At 40.9% G+C, this 21674-nt stretch overlaps 2 protein-coding genes across 2 annotated transcripts in view; both read left to right on the top strand.

Annotated features, from left to right (window-relative positions):
• adkb (adenosine kinase b) overlaps nucleotides 1-14018 on the top strand; it is a 280913-nt gene extending 266895 nt beyond the window's left edge. The window contains exons 10-11 of the mRNA XM_038990637.1: nucleotides 12972-13058; nucleotides 13347-14018. Of these exons, the coding sequence (XP_038846565.1) occupies nucleotides 12972-13058; nucleotides 13347-13471 (212 nt within the window). The 3' untranslated portion in view covers nucleotides 13472-14018. The remainder of the gene's footprint in view (nucleotides 1-12971; nucleotides 13059-13346) is intronic.
• A 6620-nt stretch (nucleotides 14019-20638) lies between these two features.
• Nucleotides 20639-21674, top strand: part of LOC120046738 (histone acetyltransferase KAT6B-like) — a 49067-nt gene continuing 48031 nt past the window's right edge. The window contains exon 1 of the mRNA XM_038992208.1: nucleotides 20639-20747. The gene's annotated coding sequence lies outside the window, so the exon portion shown is untranslated. The remainder of the gene's footprint in view (nucleotides 20748-21674) is intronic.

The following is a 21674-nucleotide window of genomic DNA, read 5'->3' as shown; positions in this document are numbered from 1 at the left end:
TGAACAGTTGATGTTGAGATGTGTCTGTTACTTGAACTCTGTGAAGCATTTATTTGGGCTGCAATTTCTGAGTCTGGTAACTCTAATGAACTTATCCTCTGCAGCAGAGGTAACTCTGTTTCTTCCTTTCCCATGGCGGTCCTCATGAGAGCCAGTTTCATCATAGCGCTTGATGGTTTTTGCGACTGCACTTGAAGAAACTTTCAAAGTTCTTGAAAAGGTTCCGCATTGACTGACCTTCACCTCTTAGAGTAATGATGGACTGTCATTTATTTTAGCTGTGCTTGCCATAATATGGACTTGGTCTTTTACCGAATAGGGCTATCTTCTGTACACCACCTCTACCTTGTCACAACACAACTGATTGGTTCAAACGCATTAAGAAGGAAAGACATTCCACAAAATAATTTTTAACAAGGCACACCTGTTAATTGAAATGCATTCCAGGTGACCACCTCATGAAGCTAGTTGAGAAAATGTCAAGAGTGTGTAAAGCTGTCATCAAGGCAAAGGGTGGCTCCTTTGAATAATCTCAAATATAAAATATATTTTGATTTATTTAACACTTCTTTGGTTACTACATGATTCCATATGTGTTATTTCATAGTGTTGATGCCTTTAATATTATTCCAAAATGTTGAAAAAAATGTAAATATAGAAAAACCCTTGAATGAGTAGGTGTGTCCAAACTTTTGACTGGTACTGTGTATATATATACACACTCAACTACACACACACAGAAACACACACAAAGTGCACGTGGAGGTGGGGAAAAGAAGGCCTCAGGTGAAGACTGGAACATATAGTATCACTTATCACAGGGGACTGCAGGCAAGAGAAACACAAGTAGAGTACCACTACTACTCTAGACACAGGATATAATCGGAATGCTACAGACTGCTCTTAAATATAGAGGATTAAACAAATACCCCCTCCCCCATCTGTCGGCAAGCTGAATTAATCATAGAGTTAATATTAGGCTAATATTTCTTATTTGGAAATTGACAACATTATTATTAAATCAAATGTCATAAGGGGTATTGTTAAGCAATGTTACAAAGTAAATGTATGCACATCACTCTCTTACTTCAGACTAATGGCATTGTACTGTATCGGGCTAATAAGGGAATTTGGGGATTTGTCATTGTTCAGAAGAAGTCAAGTGTTATTGGAAGTAGCTCCCCTGTTTTTCTTTTCATGAACATTTGAATAGTATCTTCTTCAGTAGTGGAATCCTCTAGGCTCTCCGCTCTAAGCTTCAAGAGAAAATGAAGCCATCCATTGTGTTGCAGGTGTTTCATAGTGATGGATAATGCCTGCCTGGTTCTCTCATTGCTCCTGTATGAAGACAGAGCTGTGTGCCTTAGTCTGTGGCTTTATATAAAATACATGATGAATGCGGGCGGGATGAAAGCAATGTGTTACCGATGTCATCTACAAAGGCAAACATGATAAATGTCAGACCATGATTTCACATGTGGAAAATCATATGATTTCGCATGTGACATTTCTAAGTTTTTCCATGTGAAATCTCATGGAACCATGTGTTTTTTTTAACACTTCACGTGATGATATTTTGCATGAAGTTTCACATGTAACCGCATAATCTTTGACATGTGTATACACATCTTTACATGAGATTTCACAGGTAATGCCCTGCAAAGAACATAGGGTTTTCAACTTATTTGACACACATGACGTATGTTTATTTAAATAACTTGTCCTTACTTGGGATTTGAACTCACAGCCTCTTGGTTCACAGTATTCTAATCTTCCTGTTACACCATCATGTCTACCTCAACAACAGATTTCACCTGTATTCCTACACTTTGGACTTCAAAGTAAATCTCAGCTTCGTTAAAAATACACAAGAAAAAATATTATATTTATATAGTGATTAATGTATAATATTAAACCAACATTGGACAACTATACACCAACATTAGATATCTATACAGAAAATCCTCAAATTGCTGAAATAAGTAAATCAAATCAATGATGAGAGAATATTCAGAATAACTGATAACTAAAATAGCAGTGCAGATGACACTCTTGCTAAGTGCAGAGATGTATTATAGGTAATGAATGTGTATGCAAATGCTACAGACTTTGTGGCGCAGCGGAAAGGTCAGTATACCTCAAACCCCAGAGGTTGATTTCAAATCCCAGGTGGGGTCATTCTTTAGCTAAACAGTGATAACATGTGAAATGTCACAAAGTGTTCCAAAAACACATTTTCACATGTGAAATATCACAAGATCTTGTGACTGAATGGCAATAAATATATAGCCAATCTCCAATATGTCCATAGATAAAGGTTGTGAGTTCAAATCCCAAGTGAGGTTGAGTCTTAAGTAATCAGCATACAGTATTGTCCTTTAACATTATTTCCTTAATTTAGCTGTAAAACTGTAAAAATACAGTAATTGGTTGTAGATTTACCATATTTTCACCGCAACTAGACAAAAACCTCCAGGGCACCATGACACAACTTTCTAAGAATGTCCTAAAAACGTCTTTGGAAATAAGTGGGAACTAAACAAAACCTGCAGGGGACCATGACTGTTTAATTGAATGAATGTAAATTATGCCTTTTAAAGTAAATTATTTTGGGCTTTCAAGTGCTCAAATGTTGTTGCGTGTAATTTAATGGTGTCTAATGTTGAAATGTTGCATCCCCATGTCACATTTATTTAGCATTAATTTCACATGAGATCATTGTTTCACATATTGCTTCACATTTTGTCAAATGTTAATCACATTAACTTCACATTAAATCACATGTGATCACGTGAAATGAATGCGTTTTTTTCCGTAAGGGAGTGGAATGTGGTGATGTGTTAGTTGCTGTGGGACGGGAGTAGAGTGAACTGTACAGTAGCACTAGCAGGGAGGGAACTGTAGTTTAATTACACTCGTGTGTGTGTGTGTGTGTGTGTGTGTGTGTGTGTGTGTGTGTGTGTGTGTGTGTGTGTGTGTGTGTGTGTGTGTGTGTGTGTGTGTGTGTGTGTGTGTGTGTGTGTGTGTGTGTGTGTGTGCGCGTGTGTGCGTGCGTGCGTGTGCATAGCCAAATAAATGTTGATGCAAAAAGAGAATTAAAGATGTTTCCCCGAAGAGGCTCTCTAATAAACTTGATCTCTCATTTTGTTTGCATCATTTGCCACCCTCTGCACGTCACCAAAGACAGTACAGTATGAAGATAGGCAGAAACTGCTTCTCCAACAGAAATCCCAGATCACACTTGTAGGACATGTCAGGGCGACGTTGGCTAGCTAAGCTCATGCGTAGAAACATGTCATCAGGTCTAACGGTCGTCTCGTGCCGAACTACGTTCAAGCAATCAAATCAAAGGCAGTCCTTTGATATAAAGTTTTTTTGGACGAAAATGAAAACGTGTCAGTTTGTCACTTTCACGAGGTTGGAGTAATAACATGTTAAACTACTCATTGGCTCGAATCTAGATTGTGCCTTTAGATTTCGAGAACTACAGAAAACATTTTTTGCTTCTCTCATTGACTTCTCAAACCCCAAACTTCAGCTTCCCGGAAGTCTTGCAATGTTCCACATCACGTTCAACCATTTTACAGTGATTAAGGATAGAGGGAGAATTAAGAGAATCCATTTCCCCTGTGGTATAATTGTCAGACAATTTGATATTGTCATCTTTCTTTCCCCTGCCCTTCATTTGGGTAATAAACTGCCTCTTTCATCACATCCTACCATCAATCAAGTCCCAGGTCAAAAGTAGTCCACTATATAGGGAATAGGGTGCCATTGGGGACATGGCCTAAACCTGCCTAATGTGCCTAGTCTAGTGTCAAGTTAGAGCTAGCTATGTAAGTTTCTCTTCTTTATTTAGCAGCCACAGCCAATCTAGCCACTGAGCCAGTCACTGCCAATCTAGCCACTGACACTGCTGAACTACACTGCACTTTTGGTTATAGACCCATTAAAGCACTGATTAAGATGACTGTGCCCTGAACCTTAACGGTGCAGGAGATTTAATAAACGATCGTTGAGCAGAGAGAGGGCTGCTGCTCTAATCGCTGATAAGGGCCAGCTAGATAAAGCCTGACAAGGCTCGCTTTATAGAGCACTAGGGCACATAGGGCTCTGGTCAAAAGCAGTGCAGTATACAAGGAACTGGATGCCATTCGGGACGCAGCCTATCTCTCCAGTGGGGTTTTAAGGCTCTCTCAGGGGCTAAGGCAAGGCAGCCAGGAAAGCAGGCTGTGGCTCAGAGGGTTTTAACTGTGTGAAATAAGACTAGGTCTATCTACTACTCGTGTTAATCAAATAATGTAGAGTCATTCCAAGCCACAGTGGACAGAAGCTCTAGGCCTATAGGGCAGAAGCTGGATTGTATGTTTGACTTTGAACACTTCCTAGTAAAATGCACCTGGGCCTGTATTCTCAGAGTACGAGTGCTGATCTTGGATGAGGTCCCCCTGTACATGTAATCATGGTATTCAATATGATTTCAGAATGAATCAAAATCACCTTTATTCACCAAGTACATTTAAATATACCCGGAATTTGATTTGATGAAATGGTGCAACCACAGTAAATATGATAAACACAATCAACAGAATATATCGACAAATAATTTCAGAATCTACACTACAACCACTATACATGGCAAATATAGATCATAATGAATATGATTGCATGGACAGGGGGGACCTGATCCTAAATCAGCACTCTCACTCTGATGTGCTGCTTTATGCATACGGGCTGCCCTGTTTGTATTTCATATTCCAGCGAGAGATGGAATCAATTAGCAGCTGACTGTGTGGGTGAACTACTCTTATCTGTGGCATCTCCCATCAGGGTTTTCTCTCACCAAAGGGATCTTGGTCTACTCATCTTTTTGCCTGTGGGTACAGTAAATACAGTCATATGTTTTAGTTTTTTAGAACTCGACTGTGAATAAAGATGCTGCTGGTTATGACACAGAAACAGATTGAACGTCAACGTGCTTGCTGCTAAACTGACGGGTTTGCCAAGAAAGTGATAATGTTGTTTTCTCTCTGTGACACAGTTTGGCTGAAATGTTAAGGGTGTCACACATTGTACTGGATGTAGATCTCCTGTTCATATATCAATCGTTCAGCGAGCTGTTGATGTCTGTCTGACTGCCGACATCTTCAGGCGATTCTACATGTAAAATCGGTTTGCACTCGGTCTCGGCAGGCAAACGTTATTGGTGTGTTCAAGCCATTAAGGAAGTGTTCCAGAAAAATAAGTATCATTTATTACAACTTTAATTGTTGATTTAGCCTACATGGTGGAATGTATTGACAGTGTTAACATATAGTACACCATTCTGGCAAGGCATTCATTTAAACTTTTACCTGATGTCTGTCGCATTACAATGGCATTGATTTCTAATGAAAAAGAGCATGTAATGATTTAATAAGCCAAGCAAGGCTCTGTGTACTCATCATTTAGTAGGCTAAATATCTAGGGTATAAATGTCTTTATTTTACCCTATATTTGTCTCAAGTTATTGGCATGGTGTGAATAATACGCATTGTTTTGAAAAATAATAATTAACAAAGTACTTCATTGGTGCACATTTCAAAGCGAGTCACCTGTTGAAAGAATTCATTTTGATTAGCAAAGCATTCAAGCCTTGTTAATTAGGGAGTGGCAAAGATTAAAGAGAACAAAAGCAAGACAATTGCAAACGGTTACCAAGGATGTATTTCATTCTGAAAACAAATCCTGGTTTCTTTCTTTCTTGAATCAATGCAACAGGTTAACTGTTAGACAGTAACACTTGAGTCAACACCCACCCACACATCCCACAACAGGCCACCCCAGCACAGCAAGCCAACCAATTACCTTGTTGATTCAATGAGCAAACCCACCATATCATTATTATTTTGTTTTATACTGAACAAAAATATGAACTCAACATGCAAAGTGTTGGTCCCATGTTTCATGAGCTGAAATAAAATATCCCAGAAATGTTCCATATGCACAAAAAGCTTATTTCTCAAAAATGTTGTGCACACATTTTTTTACATCCCTGTTAGTGAGCATTTCTCCTTTGCCAAGATAATCCATCCACCTGACAGGTGTGGCATATCAAGAAGCTGATTAAACAGCATGGTTATTACACAGGTGCACCTTGTGCTGGGCACAATAAAAGGCCACTCTAAAATGTGCAGTTTTGTCAAACAACACAATGCCACAGTTGTCTCAAGTTTTGAGGGAGCGTGCAATTGGAATGCTGACTGCAGGAATATCCACCAGAACTGTTGCCAGAGAATTGAATGTTCATTGCTCTACCATAAGCCGCCTCCAATGTCGTTTTAGAGAATTTGACAGTACGTCCAACCGGCCTCACAATTGCAGACCACGTGTAACCATGCCAGCCCAGGACCTCCACATCCGGCTTCTTGTCCTTAGGGATCGTCTGAGGCCAGCCACCTGGACAGCTGATGAAACTGAGGAGTATTTCTGTCTGTAATAATGTAATAAGTATTTCTGTCTGTAAAATACTCATTCTGATTGGCTGGGCCTGGCTCCCAAGTGGGTGGGCCTATGCCGTCCTAGGCCCACCCATGGCTGCGTCCCTGCCCAGTCATGTGAAATCCATAGATTAAGGCCAAATGAATTTATTTCAAATGACTGATTTCCTTGTATGAACTGTAACTCAGTAAAATAGTTCAAATTGTTGCATGTTGCGTTAATATTTTTGTTCAGTATAGTAGTAGTTGAAGAGCCTGAGCCGTGTAAGAGTACAGTTGAAGTTAAAATGACGGACTCTACTTGGTGACCGTCCCCTCAATTACAGACAGTGAAATGTGACGTTATTACACAAAAGTAATGTTTTCAGACATCCCATCAGCCAACGTCAACAGAGACAGCGCTTTGGCAGGAACGTGTTTATGACCATTTCCAAGACTGTCCCAAATGGCACCCAATTGGCTATGTAGTGCACTACTTTTCATGGGTTCTGGTCAAAAGTAGTGCACTACATAGGCAATAGGGTGCCACTTGGGACGCATTCCATGACAGTTCTCTGCCAATGAGGACTTTATGTTTCCACATCACCTGGGAGTTTGGTGCACTTGTAACCTGAGCTAACGTTTCAGTCAAGTTTACTAATTTGACTCTCAGAAGAAGTTGTGACCTTTCCTATACTTGGGAAGATTGGAAGACAGAGGAATGGATGGTGGAAGGAATAGGAAGGGAGTGTTATACTGTGGTGGTGTGATGTTTCTATAGTTATGTTCACACTTACTGTAAAATAAATGAAAAATAGGGACGTCATAAGGCTTAATTTACATTTAGCAGACACTCTCCTCCAGGTAGCTAGGTAGGACAACCACATATCTCAGGATTGTAAGTCAATAAAGGCTCTCAGCAAAGTCAGTGCTAGTAAAGAAAAGACAAGTATAAGAAACTACAAAATTGACAATCTATTATTCAGTAGTCTACAGTTCTCTGTACAGCTTTGTAGGTGTGGTTTTGTGGTCTTACAGAGTGGTGCGAGATAGTGGCTGCATCATAGACTTAGTGCGAGATATGTGATTTCCATTACAAAGTTCATGTCAAGAATACATTAGAATACATTAGTGAAAGGAATTATTCAGTACTACTCTGTTTAAAGTATAGTTTATCTCTACCTAGTGTGTACAGTGCATTCAGAAAGTATTGAGGCCCCTTGACTTTTTCCACATATTGTTACATTACAGCCTTGCTCTAAAATTGATTACCCCTTAATGACAAAGCTTAAACAGGGTTTTAGAAATGTTTGCACATTCATTAAAAACAAAAAACAGAAATACCTTATTACATAAGTATTCAGACCCTTTGCTATGAGACTCAAAATTAAGCTCAAGCTCCTGTTTCCATTGATCATGCTTGAGATGTTTCTACAACTTGATTCAATTGATTGGACATGATTTGGAAAGGCACACACCTGTCTATATAAGGTCCCACAGTTGACAGTGCATGTCAGAGCAAAAACCAAGCCATTCGAAGGAATTGTCCGTAGAATTCTGAGACAGGATTGTGTCGAGGCACAGACCTGGGGAAGGGTACCAAAAATGTCTGCAGTGTTTAATGTCCCCGAGAACAAAGTGACCTCCATTCTTAAATGGTCAAAGTTTGGTACCACCAAGACTCTTCCTAGAGCTGGCCACCTGGCCAAACTGAGTAATCAGGGAAGAAGGGCCTTGGCCAGGGAGGTGACCAAGAACCCGATGGTCATTCTGACAGAGCTCTAGAGTTCCTCTGTGGAGATGGGAGAATCTTCCATAAGGATAACCATCTCTGCAGCACTCTACCAATCAGGCCTTTATGGTAGAGTGGGCAGACAGAAGCCACTCCTCAGTAAAAGGCACATGACAGCCCACTTGGAGTTTTCCAAATGGCACATAAAGACTCAGACCATGAGAAACAAGATTCTCTGGTCTGATGAAACCAAGAATGAACTCTTTGGACTGAATGTCAAGCATCACATCTGGAGGAAACCTGGCACCATCCCTATGGTGAAGCATGGTGGTGGCAGCATCATCCTGTCGGGATGTTTTTCAGCGTCAGGGTCTGGGAGACTAGTCAGGATAGAGGGAATGATGAATGGAGCAAAGTACAGAGATCCTTGATGAAAACCTTCTCTAGAACGCTCACAACCTCAGACTGGGGCGAAGGTTCACCTTCCACCAGGACAACAACCCTTAGCACACAGCCAAGATAACGCAGGAGTGGCTTCGGGGCAAGTCTCAATGTCCTTGAGAGCAAGGACTTGAACCCGATCGAACATCTCTGGAGACCTGAAAATAGCTGTGCAGCGAAGCTCCCCATCCAACCTGACCGAGCTTGAGAGGATCTGCAGAGAAGAATTGTAGAAACTCTCCAAATACAGGTGTGCCAAGCTTTTAGCGTAATACCCAAGAAGTCTCGAGGCTGTAATCGCTGCAAAACGGTGCTTCAACAAAGTACTGAGTTAAGGGTCTGAATACTTATGTATTTTTTTTGTTTTTGCAAACATTTCAAAACCTGTTTTTGCTTTGTCATTATGAGGTATTGTGTGTGTCGCTTGGGGGGGAAACAATTTACTCCATTTTAGAATAAGGGGAAAAGTCAAGGGGTCTGAATACAGTAGATTATGGCATCATGGTCGGGTCGTTATTGTAAAAGAGAATGTGTTCTCAATGCCTTACCTGGTTAAATGAAATATGTGGTTGTGGTGTTTTTCTTAGTTTAGGTAGGCCTAATATGTTATATGTAATTGCCATTACAGTTCAGCTTTATAATCAACTAGCCACTTCAGTTTCCCGCTGGTTACGTCTCAGATGGTTGGTTTCTCTTCCTCCTCTGCCGCCCACTCTGGAAACCTTTATGAGGAAATAACCTTTTGTTTGAAACTGTGTAAACATATTTACCTTCTGCATTTTATTGCCCTCCAATGGATCCTCGTTAAAGGATTTAAAGTGTACTCATTCCAATTACAGAGGCTCTAAAGAGTCCTGTATTGTTATTTTTTGTCACTACCTCCCGAGTCAGGAGTGGGTAATTTGTGCATGTTGCCTTCCTTGGAGGTGGTAGCCGTTTTCAAGCTCCCTCTCCAGAATCAAACCCTGACTCCCAGTTCAGTTCCCCAGCAAGAAAACCAAAAATGTCACTCAAACAGAAGTTTTTTTTTTGGAGGGGTTCTGAAAGACTCATAGGGGTGTCCACTGAAAGTTAACTAGCAACAACAACTGGAACCTAAAAAAAAAAAATTAAAAATTTGCCTAAGAAGAGGCAAACAAAATTAAAACCAATACCAAACTTAAAGTCAGGAAGCAAACCAAGAAGGTGGAGCATACCAGTAACTGGGAAGATCAGACCAAGGAATGTTTTTTCTAGAAATCAAATCGGGAGCGCCAACTAAAGGTGTTGACCCTCAAGATCACTGGAGCACTGGGCCAGCCACTTATATATAGCACCTGGGCCAGCACAGGTGAAATGCCTTCCCACTAACGAGTTGGCAACCAGCACAGGGGTAACACATACTGACTAATGAGGTGATACCAATTGGTGTGCCCTACATGCTAACGTGCTATACGTGCTAAAAGTCCAACCTCAAAACAAATGGAAAAACTAAAACCTGTAACACCCTCAGGGCTATTAAACTGAACGTCTGCAGTAATAATAATCGTGTTTGGAATCAATGCTCAATAATTATACTAGATTCTATTATTCTATTATAAAGAGAGGTTTTAATTAAAAACACCAACACAAGACTATGCCTGCATCCCAAATGGCACCCTATTGCCTTTAAAATTTTGACCAGAGCCCTATTGGTAGTGCACTATAAAAAAAATAAAAAAAGATGCACTGTAGGGTGCCATTTGGGACACAGACATTGTCTTGTGTATGTGTTTTTAATTCATTCCTCCTCTTTAAATACACACACATCTCACAATTTATCATTTTAATCTGTTAACTGTAGAATAATTGACAAATTGTGATTTATTAAAATCACAATGTATATGTTAAGATGTGCGTGTGGTTAATCATTTTCAATAGGGAGGAGGAAGGGTCCACATGCTTAATTTGCAACATGAATTAAGCAAAGTCGTTATGGCACTAATTAGCTGATCATAAAAGGATCTCGGTTTTATTGTGATTTATTATCAAAGTAACAATCAGCTGCTTCCTTGAAAGGAGGGCGGAATGTTCTCTCAGACTGAGAAGCCTATGTGCTGATATTTTTTTTTAACGTTCTAACCACTAGGCTACCTGCCGCCCCAAATAGTTGGTCATATCAATGTGACTGACTGGTCACTGTGCCACATAGGCTTCATTAATCAAGGCGTGTTAGAACATTCTATGGTTAAAACCTTACTGACATCAGGTCACATCATAACACCAGCCAACATTTGTGAAACTATTGCTGACAATTTTTATTTTTTATTTTCACATGGTGGCTTGATTTGTTTGAAAGGCCTACAGTATATGCATAATATGCTATGTAATTCAAGATAACTACTTTGAGTCTTATTCATGTATGACACTGGACTCTGAGGATGTTTAGGAGTTTTGTTGAAATTGATGAGGCGGCGTTGTCTTGTCTTGCAACTACAAAATGAATCCGTAAACTGTTGTTCTATTAGCAGTGGGCCTCGTCACGTTACATTATGATTATTGTTAGATCTTTTCTTGTCTCTTTAAAGGTGCAATCTGCAATATTACAGCTATGTATGGTAATAGTGATAGCTATACACTGAGTGTACAAAACATTAGGAACACGTGCACTTTCCATGACATAGAATGACCAGGTGAATCAAGCTGAAAGCTATGATCCCTTATTGATGTCACTTGTTAAATCCACTTCAATCAGTGTAGATGAAGGGGAGGAGACAGGTTAAAGAAGGATTTTTAAGCCTTAAGACAATTGAGACATGGAATGTGTATGTGTGCCATTCAGAGGGTGAATGGGCAAGACAAAATATTTAAGTGCCTTTGAACGGGGTATAGTAGTAGGTGCCAGGCGCACCAGTTTGTGTCAAGAACTGCAACGCTGCTGGGTTATGACGCTCAACAGTTTCTCATGTGTGTCAAGAATGGTCCACCACCCAAAGGACATCCAGCCAACTTGACACAACTGTGGGAAGCATTGGAGTCAACATGGGCCAGCATCCCTGTGGAACGCATTTGACACCTTGTAGAGTCCATGCCCTGACGAATTGAGGCTGTTCTGAGGGCAAAAGGGGGTGCAACTCAATATTAGGAAGGTGTTCCTAATGTTTTGTACACTTAGTGCATATACCCATTGAAAACAAATTGCAGATTGTGGCTTTAAATCCCAAATTCCTAGATCTTTCCTACCCAATAAGAACTCTGTCAGCCTCCTCATGTTCCTTTCATCTAAACGTCAGTCTTTTGTCTCCCACACCTGTTTGAAGGTTCATGTCGGCACCAGAGCCCTTGGCTGCATCCTAAACGGCACCCTACTTCCGATATAGTACACTACTTTTCGATAGAGCTCTGCTCAAAAGGAGTATACTAAATATGGTGCCATTTGGGACACAGACCTTGCCTTGTTTGAAGACCCTGTGTGTGGTTTGGATTGTACTGACATAAGTTGCTGATCTAATGTCATTCTATACCTCAATACTTTGTTGTCTGGTAGATTTTCTTTTTTTTTTCTCCCTGCCAGTTTCCTTTTTTTGACTTGAAGTTTCTTTTGAAGTACATGTGCTACTGATAATTGAAGCACTACATCCCACTGAAGATAATATACAGATGTAGGATCTTAATTTGAGCCAGATTTCTACAGCAGGAAAATAATCCTGCAGCAACAGGATTATAATTCATGGAGATTTTTGTAGGGGTTGATACATTTTTCGTAAGGGACAATTCAAGTCTCAAATTTCAAAGTGGAAATTACAAACTTCAGAAGACTTTTTAAACCTTTACATACATTTCCTGTATTGCAGGAAAGGTCTTCGCAAACAGGGTGATCAAATTAAGATCCTAATCCTGTACAGTACTCATTTAATGGATTTCAAAGTGAAACCTTAACTTGTTCTTTCATGGCCTAGAACCCTTATCCATCTTGATATGATACTGAGTTGAAAGTGTCGAGGCATGTCACCACTATGCATTTTTATTGTATTGTGAAGTCGGCCAAATCACAGCTGAAGATATCTCTTGTGAAATCACGCTCAACTGACTGATCACAGTGTGTATGACATTTGGAAGCATGGTATTCTTTGATCTTTGACCCAGGGTCATATAGATCAGGGTTTCCCAAAATCAGTCCTGGTTGGTTTTTGCCCTAGCACTACACAGCTTATTGAAATAATCAAAGCTTGATGATGAGTCGGTTATTTGAATCAGCTGTGTAGTGCTAGGGCAGGACTGGGTTTGGGAAACCCTGATATAGATCATAATAATTAACTAAATGATATGCCTAATTTTCAATTTCTTCTCTCTATCTATCCCCCCCCCCCCCCCCCCCCCAGGCGAGAAGGTGACCATGTTTTCTGTCCTGGACATTGACCAGAATGACATTGTGGACACTAACGGAGCAGGAGATGCCTTTGTGGGAGGTGCAGTACACTAGTCTGTCTCCTCCCTGGTTTCTGCCAATGATCCTATCCACAGCATATATATAGATGCCCAATTAACCAATTATATTCCCATGTTCTATTCCTTTGATACATCTCCAGGGGAGTTCTGATTGTCTTATAGGGGTGCCCAGCCCTCCCCACCCCCTGGAATTCAAACCATTCTGTCAAATGTATATTGAGGAGTGACACTTTAATAAACTTTTCTTCTCTGCTATAGTCTTTTACTGACCCCTGACCCTTGCTTCTCACCTCTCTCTCTCCTCCCAGGCTTCCTGTCAGAGCTGGTCCAGGAGAGGCCGTTGGAGGAGTGTATCCGTGCTGGCCACTATGCAGCCAACGTCATTATCAGACGAGCAGGATGTACCTTCCCTGAGAAACCTGACTTCCCTTGATGTACCCAACCATTTCCCCCCTACCACACATGTATTTTCCTTACCTTACAAACACCTGCATAAAGCTGTGTGTATGTATGTATGTGCCTCAAAGTTGTGTGTATAAAGTTTGTTTAAAGTTTACAATAATTCCATGGATATAACCGGTCAACAACATTGTTGCTATGTGTTGTAATTTACTGTGAGATTATTGATCATCAGTGATTCAATTTGCTTTAGTAGATTACTTTTTAAACAACTTTCTAAACAACACTCCACTTTCTATGCACCATCTGTCAGTTCAAAACCACTAAATATTAACTCTCATTTAAATCTCTTGATTGTTTTGGCTTTGCTATTAAAAGGTTACGATGTCTAATACTAAGGACCAGGTGTTTTTCCTCGCCAGGTCAATACGTGGTCTAGAAAAACTCAGGGCCCTACTATCAATAAAGTAATGTCTGAAATGTGGAGTTTGATATTATTATTATTTTCTTAAATGTTGCCAAGTTCGTTTTGCCATGACGCACAAAATTGTTCATTAAAACAACAGGCGTGGGTGGTCTGAGACTTTGTCAAATGTTCCTTGAGTTCATACAATGCCTTCACATCACATTTCCAATGCCTTGTCATCTTGAATGTAATACGTAAAGTAACAAATGCATAAAGAGTTTGACTGTTGCCATAATACCAAGCTGTGTATATCTTTCATCCATTCCAACCACTTTTTGATGAATGATTGAAGGTGTGGTTGCAGCAAGCTAATCATTTTCTGCATCCTACTGGCTACTAAAGATAATGACTGTTGTGTTATTGTAACAGGCGGTGTAGATCTTTCACCCATTCTAACCAACTGAGCAAAAAAAGAAACGTCCTCTCACTGTCAACTGCGTTTATTTTCAGCAAACTTAACATGTGTAAATATTTGTATGAACATAACAAGATTAAACAACTGAGACATAAACTGAACAAGTTCCACAGACATGTGACTAACAGAAATTTAATAATGTGTCTCTGAACAAAGGGGGGGTCAAAATCAAAAGTAACAGTCAGTATCTGGTGTGGCCACCAGCTGCATTAAGTAATGCAGTGCATCTCCTCCTCATGGACTGCACCAGATTTGCCAGTTCTTGCTGTGAGATGTTACCCCACTCTTCCACCAAGGCACCTGCAAGTTTCTGGGGGGAATGGCCCCAGACGTGCTCAATGGGATTGAGATCCGGGCTCTTCGCTGGCCATGGCAGAACACTGACATTTCTGTCTTGCAGGAAATCACGCACAGAACGAGCAGTATGGCTGGTGGAATTGTCATGCTGGAGGGTCATGTCAGGATGAGCCTGCAGGAAGGGTACCACATGAAGGAGGAGGATGTCTTCCCTGTAACGCACAGTGTTGAGATTGCCTGCAATGACAACAAGCTCAGTCCAATGATGCTGTAACACACCGCCCCAGACCATGACGGACCCTCCACCTCCAAATCGATCCCGCTCCAGAGTACAGGCCTCGGTGTAACGCTCATTCCTTCAATGATAAATGCGAATCTGACCATCACCCCTGGTGAAACCGTGACTCGTCAGTGAAGAACACTTTTTGCCAGTCCTGTCTGGTCCAGCGATGGTGGGTTTGTGCGACGTTGTTGCCGGTGATGTCTGGTAAGGACCTGCCTTACAACAGGCCTACAAGCCCTCAGTCCAGCCTCTCTCAGCCTATTGCGGACAGTCTGAGCACTGATGGAGGGATTGTGCGTTCCCGGTGTAACTCGGGCAGTTGTTGCCATCCTGTACCTGTCCCGCAGGTGTGATGTTCAGATGTACCGATCCTGTGCAGGTGTTGTACACGTGGTCTGCCACTGCGAGGATGATCAGCTGTCCATCCTGTCTCCCTGTAGCGTTGTCTTAGGCGTTTCACAGTACGGACATTGCATTTTATTGCCCTGGCCACATCTGCAGTCCTCATGCCTCCTTGCAGCATGCCTAAGGCACGTTCACGCAGATGAGCAGGGACCCTGGGCATCTTTCTTTTGGTGTTTTTCAGAGTCAGTAGAAAGGCCTCTTTAGTGTCCTAAGTTTTCATAACTGTGACCTTAATTGCCTACCGTCTATAAGCTGTTAGTGTCTTAACGACCGTTCAGCAGGTGCATGTTCATTAATTGTTTATGGTTCATTGAACAAGCATGGGAAACAGTGTTTAAACCCTTTACAATGAAGATCTGTGAAGTTATTTGGATTTTTACAAATTATCTTTGAAGACAGGGTCCTGAAAAATTGTAGTTTCTTTTTTTTCTGAATTTAGATGTGTTTGCAGCAAGCTAATAATTTAGACTACTGTATTGTAAAGCATGATGGGAAAACAGATAAACCTCCATCATTAGCAAAACGGGGTCCAGGGCAGGCCAGATCCAGCCCCAAGCCTGGGTGTCCTAGTACAGACCAGAGAGCTGGGTAATCTCCAAGGGGCTCGTAGGGTTCTAACTGGATTCTCCCAGACTCCCGAATCTCTATAAATACGTCCAAAATGGCACCCTATTTCTTAAATAGTTCACTACTTTTGACCAGAGCCCAATGGTCTCCCTATGGGCCCTGGTCAAAAGTAGTGCACTATATAAGGACTGAGGTTCCATTTGGGATGATGCTGGAGGTCGTTTCTCTCAATTATGGGATTAGAGGTGCCTCTTCATGGTGATCATTAGAGAGCACTGGAAATTAGGCTGATCCTGCACCCAGCTGGCTGATCCCCCCCGCACCCAGCTGTGCTGTTGCCGGGTGTTGGATAGGGGAGACAAGGATCACCGAGAGGCCCCAGACTGTCCCTTCCTCCCTCCAGGCATGGGGGGCCACAAGTAGTGGATAATGGGGATTGAGAGAAATTGAGATATGTGCCAAATGGCACCCTATTCCCTAGATGATGTACTACTTTTGACCAGGGACAATTTTTCTTAAACCCCTTTATCCATTTATTTTTGCCTCCCTAATAAGGTTCTGGTCAATAGTAGTGCACTATATAGGGAATAGGTTCTGAGCCAGTACTACATTGCTCCTTTAACAGTAGTATATACAAACTGTAGCCTATAACCTATACTATTATCATAGACTGAGGTCAAAATATGCCTATGTCCCATATAACTGTGAAACTGAAAAATTGAAATACAAAAACACATTATGCAATATGCCATTTTCATATTGTGTATAAATAATAGTACAGAACTCAACCTGTTTGCATATATTTTCCCTTTAATTTCTGGGCTCATTAAATGTGAAGAGTGATCCTATTCAAACACCTATTATGCAAAGGGCTGTAGATCCATTTAATGATGCTTGGTTTATGCGTTTATGTTAATCAGGGGCATCTAGGTGAAAACAGGCTCTAGCCAAAATGTTATTAACAACTTTGAGACACTTTTTTCATCAGCGTTTTAAGGTTTCACACAGATGCGCTTTGAAAAGGACCACATTTCTGATTGGCAGAGATCACACTCCGTAGCAGCTGGTTCATTTGCTTCTCAACTTGACAGATGGCAAAACACAAACACAAAGAATGCGTGACAAATGGCACCCTATTCTCTATTTTTGTGCACTACTGGTCAAAAGTAGTGCCCTAAATAGAGAATAAGATGCGATTTTGGACTGAAACAAAAAGATGGAGCCATGATTAAGTAATGAGAATGAGGAATGCTGCGTAGTTTACCGCGAGAAGAAAAACTGTTAACCACACTTTTCTACCGTGCTTTACTTCATTTTAAAGTGTAAGAACAGTAGTTTAAATGTTACGGATGTGTCATTGTCTCTGTCTCAGCAACTAACTGGCTAAGGTCCCCTGTTTCTCCCTTGGGGTGTGCGATACCCAAGTCTGAATTCTACCAACTTCTAATGTTCTTAATTTATACATATACAGAGTTCAATTAGATCAGAGCTGCTAGAAGAACATATGGCGTTGGCAAATTTGGGCTCATCATATGAGAGTTATATTTTCAAAGAAAGAACACAATTCGTATGTCTGGTATTTACCCTCATTCATCAGCACCATCCCTTCTTTGACTGCGTGAAAAGCAAAAGCAGTGTGTCTGCATCCCAAGAGCACTATATAGGGAATAGGGTGCAATTTGGGAGAGATCCTGTGGGCCCTGGTCAAAAGTAGTGCACTATATAGGAAATAGGGTGGCATTTGGAACAAAATGAAAGGGTCCTGGTCAAAAGTAGTGCCCAACACAGGGAATAGGGTTCCATTTGGGATGGGAATTGACTGACTGGGGACGTAGCCAGAGCAGACCAGACCAGTGTTTTGCCCCGCAGATGGGCAGCAGTGTTGCTGAACAGCACTGGGTGGCAGTTGGCAAGGTTTGAGAGAGAGAGGAGAGATGGGGGATGGTCAGACTGTGTGGATGGCACATGCTCCAACTACGTCCCAAATGGCACCCTATATCAGTTTCCCAACTCCAGTCCTCTAGTACCCCCAACAGCACACATTTTTGTTGTAGCCCCAGACAAATTCACCTGATTCAACTCATTGAGAGCTTGATGATTATTTGACAAGTTGAATCAGGTGTGTGTGTCTGGGGCTACAACAAAAATGTGCCCCTCATTGTGCAGAGCCTAGTCCTGTGGGCATGGAGGAGTTTGGCCTGGTTCGAACGTAGTAGGGTGCGTGGAGGTTCATAGGGGGAGAGAATGTCTAACAGGTAGGCGGGTCCGATTCCATTTAGGGCATTGTAAACGAGGTGGAGAATTTTATAGTAAATTACTTGAGGAACATGTAGCCAATGGAGCTCAGCAAGGATGCGGGTGATGTGCGCAGACTTTTTTTGTTTGTGCTAGAATACTTGCGGCACTGTTTTAGCTGAGCTCAAGTTGATGAATTAAATTTGCAGTCAGGCCCCCAAGAACTGCGTTTCCATAATCAATTCCGGATAAAATGAGTGCATGGAGTAGTTTTTCTGCGTCAGATGTGGTGAGAGAGGGTCTTATGCGGGAGATGTTATTCAGGTGAAAGAATGACGTTTTACAGACGTGACTAATGTGGGCATTGAAGGAAAGAGCAGGGATGGATTTCACACACAAATTAGTGTAGGCAGCAGCTGTAACATCTTGAGGTTGTTGATGGATAATTTCCATAATATGATTGAATCATACTGTTGATTTATTGGTGTCCATTTAATAGACTATGATTCTTTGTCTTGTCTGTCTTCCTTTAAAATGATATCAAAATTATTTTTTGTAGGTGTCATTATTCATAACGATTTTATGTTGTGATCATGATCAAGGACTTGATGTCTTCATTATATTAGGATTGGGTCAATTTAACAGTCCCTCTGCAAAAAGACCTATCCAGCTGGTTCTATGATCAGAAGATGCTTGGAAACAAGGTGGCCCAATAGGCTGCATTATCTAGAAAGTTATTCCGGATAACGGCAATTAATGCCAATGTCAATTTGTACACTAGCTGTGCAAGTATTATGCCACTCGCAGAATACAGCCCTGGATAAAGACATCAAGACGTGTTGCAAAAAAAATGTAATCTTCCCATGCACATCCCGGGACATTTTAATGTGGAAAGTGAAAGTGACATTACATTTGCCGCTATGATCATTGGGGAAGCGCTACTGCTACAGGGGCGACGGTCTGCTCCACTTCACTGACTGAAGTAGGGATGTCTACAGTGAAGAAGAAGGGGGAGGGAGGTACCACTTTGTCACAGGCTGCTATGTAGATTAACCTTTCAATTAGTTGTTATCAGGTCCTCTCTGTCTCAGCGCGAGCCTTCAGCGAATCGTTTAGAGATTAAAAATACAAGGAAACCCCCCTATGGATGTGCCGCTGTGAGTGTGATTATTTATATCCGATCGTCGTTTCAGTCATCGTGTTAATAAAGAAGAGGACTGTATCCGATAAAGAAAACTTGAAGAGGTAACTACCAGCAAATATTTACGGTAGCTAGCCGATGCCTTTTTCTCTCACTGGTTACATGTTCATCCTTGCATAAAACTTGCGTAAATTGTTTTGCCTCCTTGCCCAGCGTCGGTCGGAACATTTTGTAAACGATGTAGCCTACATTCCAAGGAGACTGTATATCACTGACTAATAATGTGTAAACGAGAATGGACCTACGAGTCGAGTGAGAAATGGATGGATCGCGAAACTGTAGCAATACATTTATTATTGAGGCACAGTGAAGATGCCGCTACTCCGATTTCCCGGGTCAACTACTCCGTTTGTAGGCTATGTGGAATTTCCCCCCCATGTGTTTATTTTCTAGTCGGAAATGCAGTGCAAGATAATACAGATAATAAGTATTGTCATAATTTACACGGTAGAATGTTGATGATCGCTGTAGCCTAACACAGGCAGGCACTCGTGCTATGTAGAGAAATTCTACCGCTTGATGGATAAGAAATTCTGAATGATTATTTATAGTGTGCCCTATTTATTATGATGTAGCCCACCCGTAAACGTTTGGTAGCCTACATGAGTTGGTGAAAACTGAAATCAGTGAATTGTCAGTGCTTCTGGGAATAGGCTATAGTGAATTTCCACAAGAGTGGAAAATAAAATGAGAACACCAGTTTGTGGGGAAAGAAGTGTCGGGTAGCATGGACAACCATAGCACGATAATAACCCATCACCTTCAAACCTTTTTAAAACTTGCTGCTTTAAATCAGCAGTCAAGTCTTCGCCGTTTTTTTGCAAATAAATGATGGATTTAACAAACAACCAATTAAAGTCTAAAATGATCCAAATAATTTTGAAGTGTAACCAATTGTTTCAAGGAGGAGTCGTAGTAAAGGTGGGCTGTCGTTTGACACAGGATATAGTTTAACCAGAAATCATTAATTTAACCACTGACCTGCGGTAACTTTTATGTTAATGAATGACAATCTAATTGAGATACAAAGGTATATTAAATTGTCCCTATAGTGCACCGACTTATTCAGTCAAACGATAAGTGCTAAGGGGTAAATACAACATCAAACCATGATACGAGAAGACACCTTAAGAGGCGGTTCAATTGAGTGTAGTGACAGATCAAGCAGCCAACGCAGTCCCTTCTAAAGTGAGCTCATATATAATGATTGACATGTACTTTATCAAACCAGAAATCGGATCTTGCCTTTACAGCCAATATTAAAGTTGCTAGGGAGGGCACATTAGTGTAGGTAAGGTTTAATGAGACTCCATTGGATTGTAATCAGCGTCATGTCGGATTTATGTAAACTACAACATTGTAACAAAATGGCGACTGTTTAGGTCACGTCATTAATGCAGGCAGCAATGTTTTTTCCTACAACTCAACTGATACAAGCAAGGTTAGTTACATATTATCTTCTCGTTCGTAAGCGTCTCATGTTAGTTTGAACATAAATTGCCGTCATAAATTTCCGGTAACCATCCCTCCGCAGCTGTCAAAAAGTGTAACAATATGAATTGATCGTGTGCGGCTAACGTTCAAGCTCGCGCCGACTGCTAAAATGAACAAATCCTTGTTTATCACTCGTTACGCATACAAGCTGTCAAACTCGCGTGCAAGAAGTCAAACTCCATTGCCCTTCTTGTTCTACATTGTAGCTGATTTAGAAACACTGAGTAGCCTAGTTTAGTCAGCTGGTGCTGTTACAATGAAGCATTTAACTATCAACCAAAAAATAACACAAATGATATCACAAGTAATTCTGATAGGTGTTTTAACATATATTTAACAGGTGACATTTAATCTCTCTTGTTGTTATGACTGTAGTCAGTGTCATGACAAATTCATCTTAATCATTATTTTACCACAAACTATTGCATGAGGTTAGGTCAATCGGTGGATTATAGTATCAGACTCAGACTACGGATTAAGTAACATTAGCCTATCCCTAACCTACCTAGAATCATCTTCAATCCGTCTGAACTGCTTTATAATCCATCTGTTTCTCTTGAGTGTTGTTGACCTTCATTTCATGTTGTCTTGGTCTGCTTTTCAGTAAATGTTATGGTGAGGTCTCAGAATATAGCCTAGCCTACTAATCCAAAAACACTTATATTGGTCATGGCCCAATGTGTAAAGTGTATACTAGGCCGATCTCTCACAATTCACTACCAGTAATCAAAACAATCTAGTTATTGTCTAATGTGACCATGGGCTACTAGTACTTGAGATTCAGTGAAGGTGCTGGTTGAAACAAATATATAGAAATTCTGGCTCTGTTATTGTTAGGGTACAGTATTGCATATTTTTGACTTGTGATCTTATT

The sequence above is a fragment of the Salvelinus namaycush genome, chromosome 4, assembly GCF_016432855.1.
Source record: "Salvelinus namaycush isolate Seneca chromosome 4, SaNama_1.0, whole genome shotgun sequence".
In the NCBI taxonomy this organism is placed as follows: Eukaryota; Metazoa; Chordata; class Actinopteri; order Salmoniformes; family Salmonidae; genus Salvelinus; species Salvelinus namaycush.
This window is presented reverse-complemented; position numbering and strand designations above follow the sequence as displayed.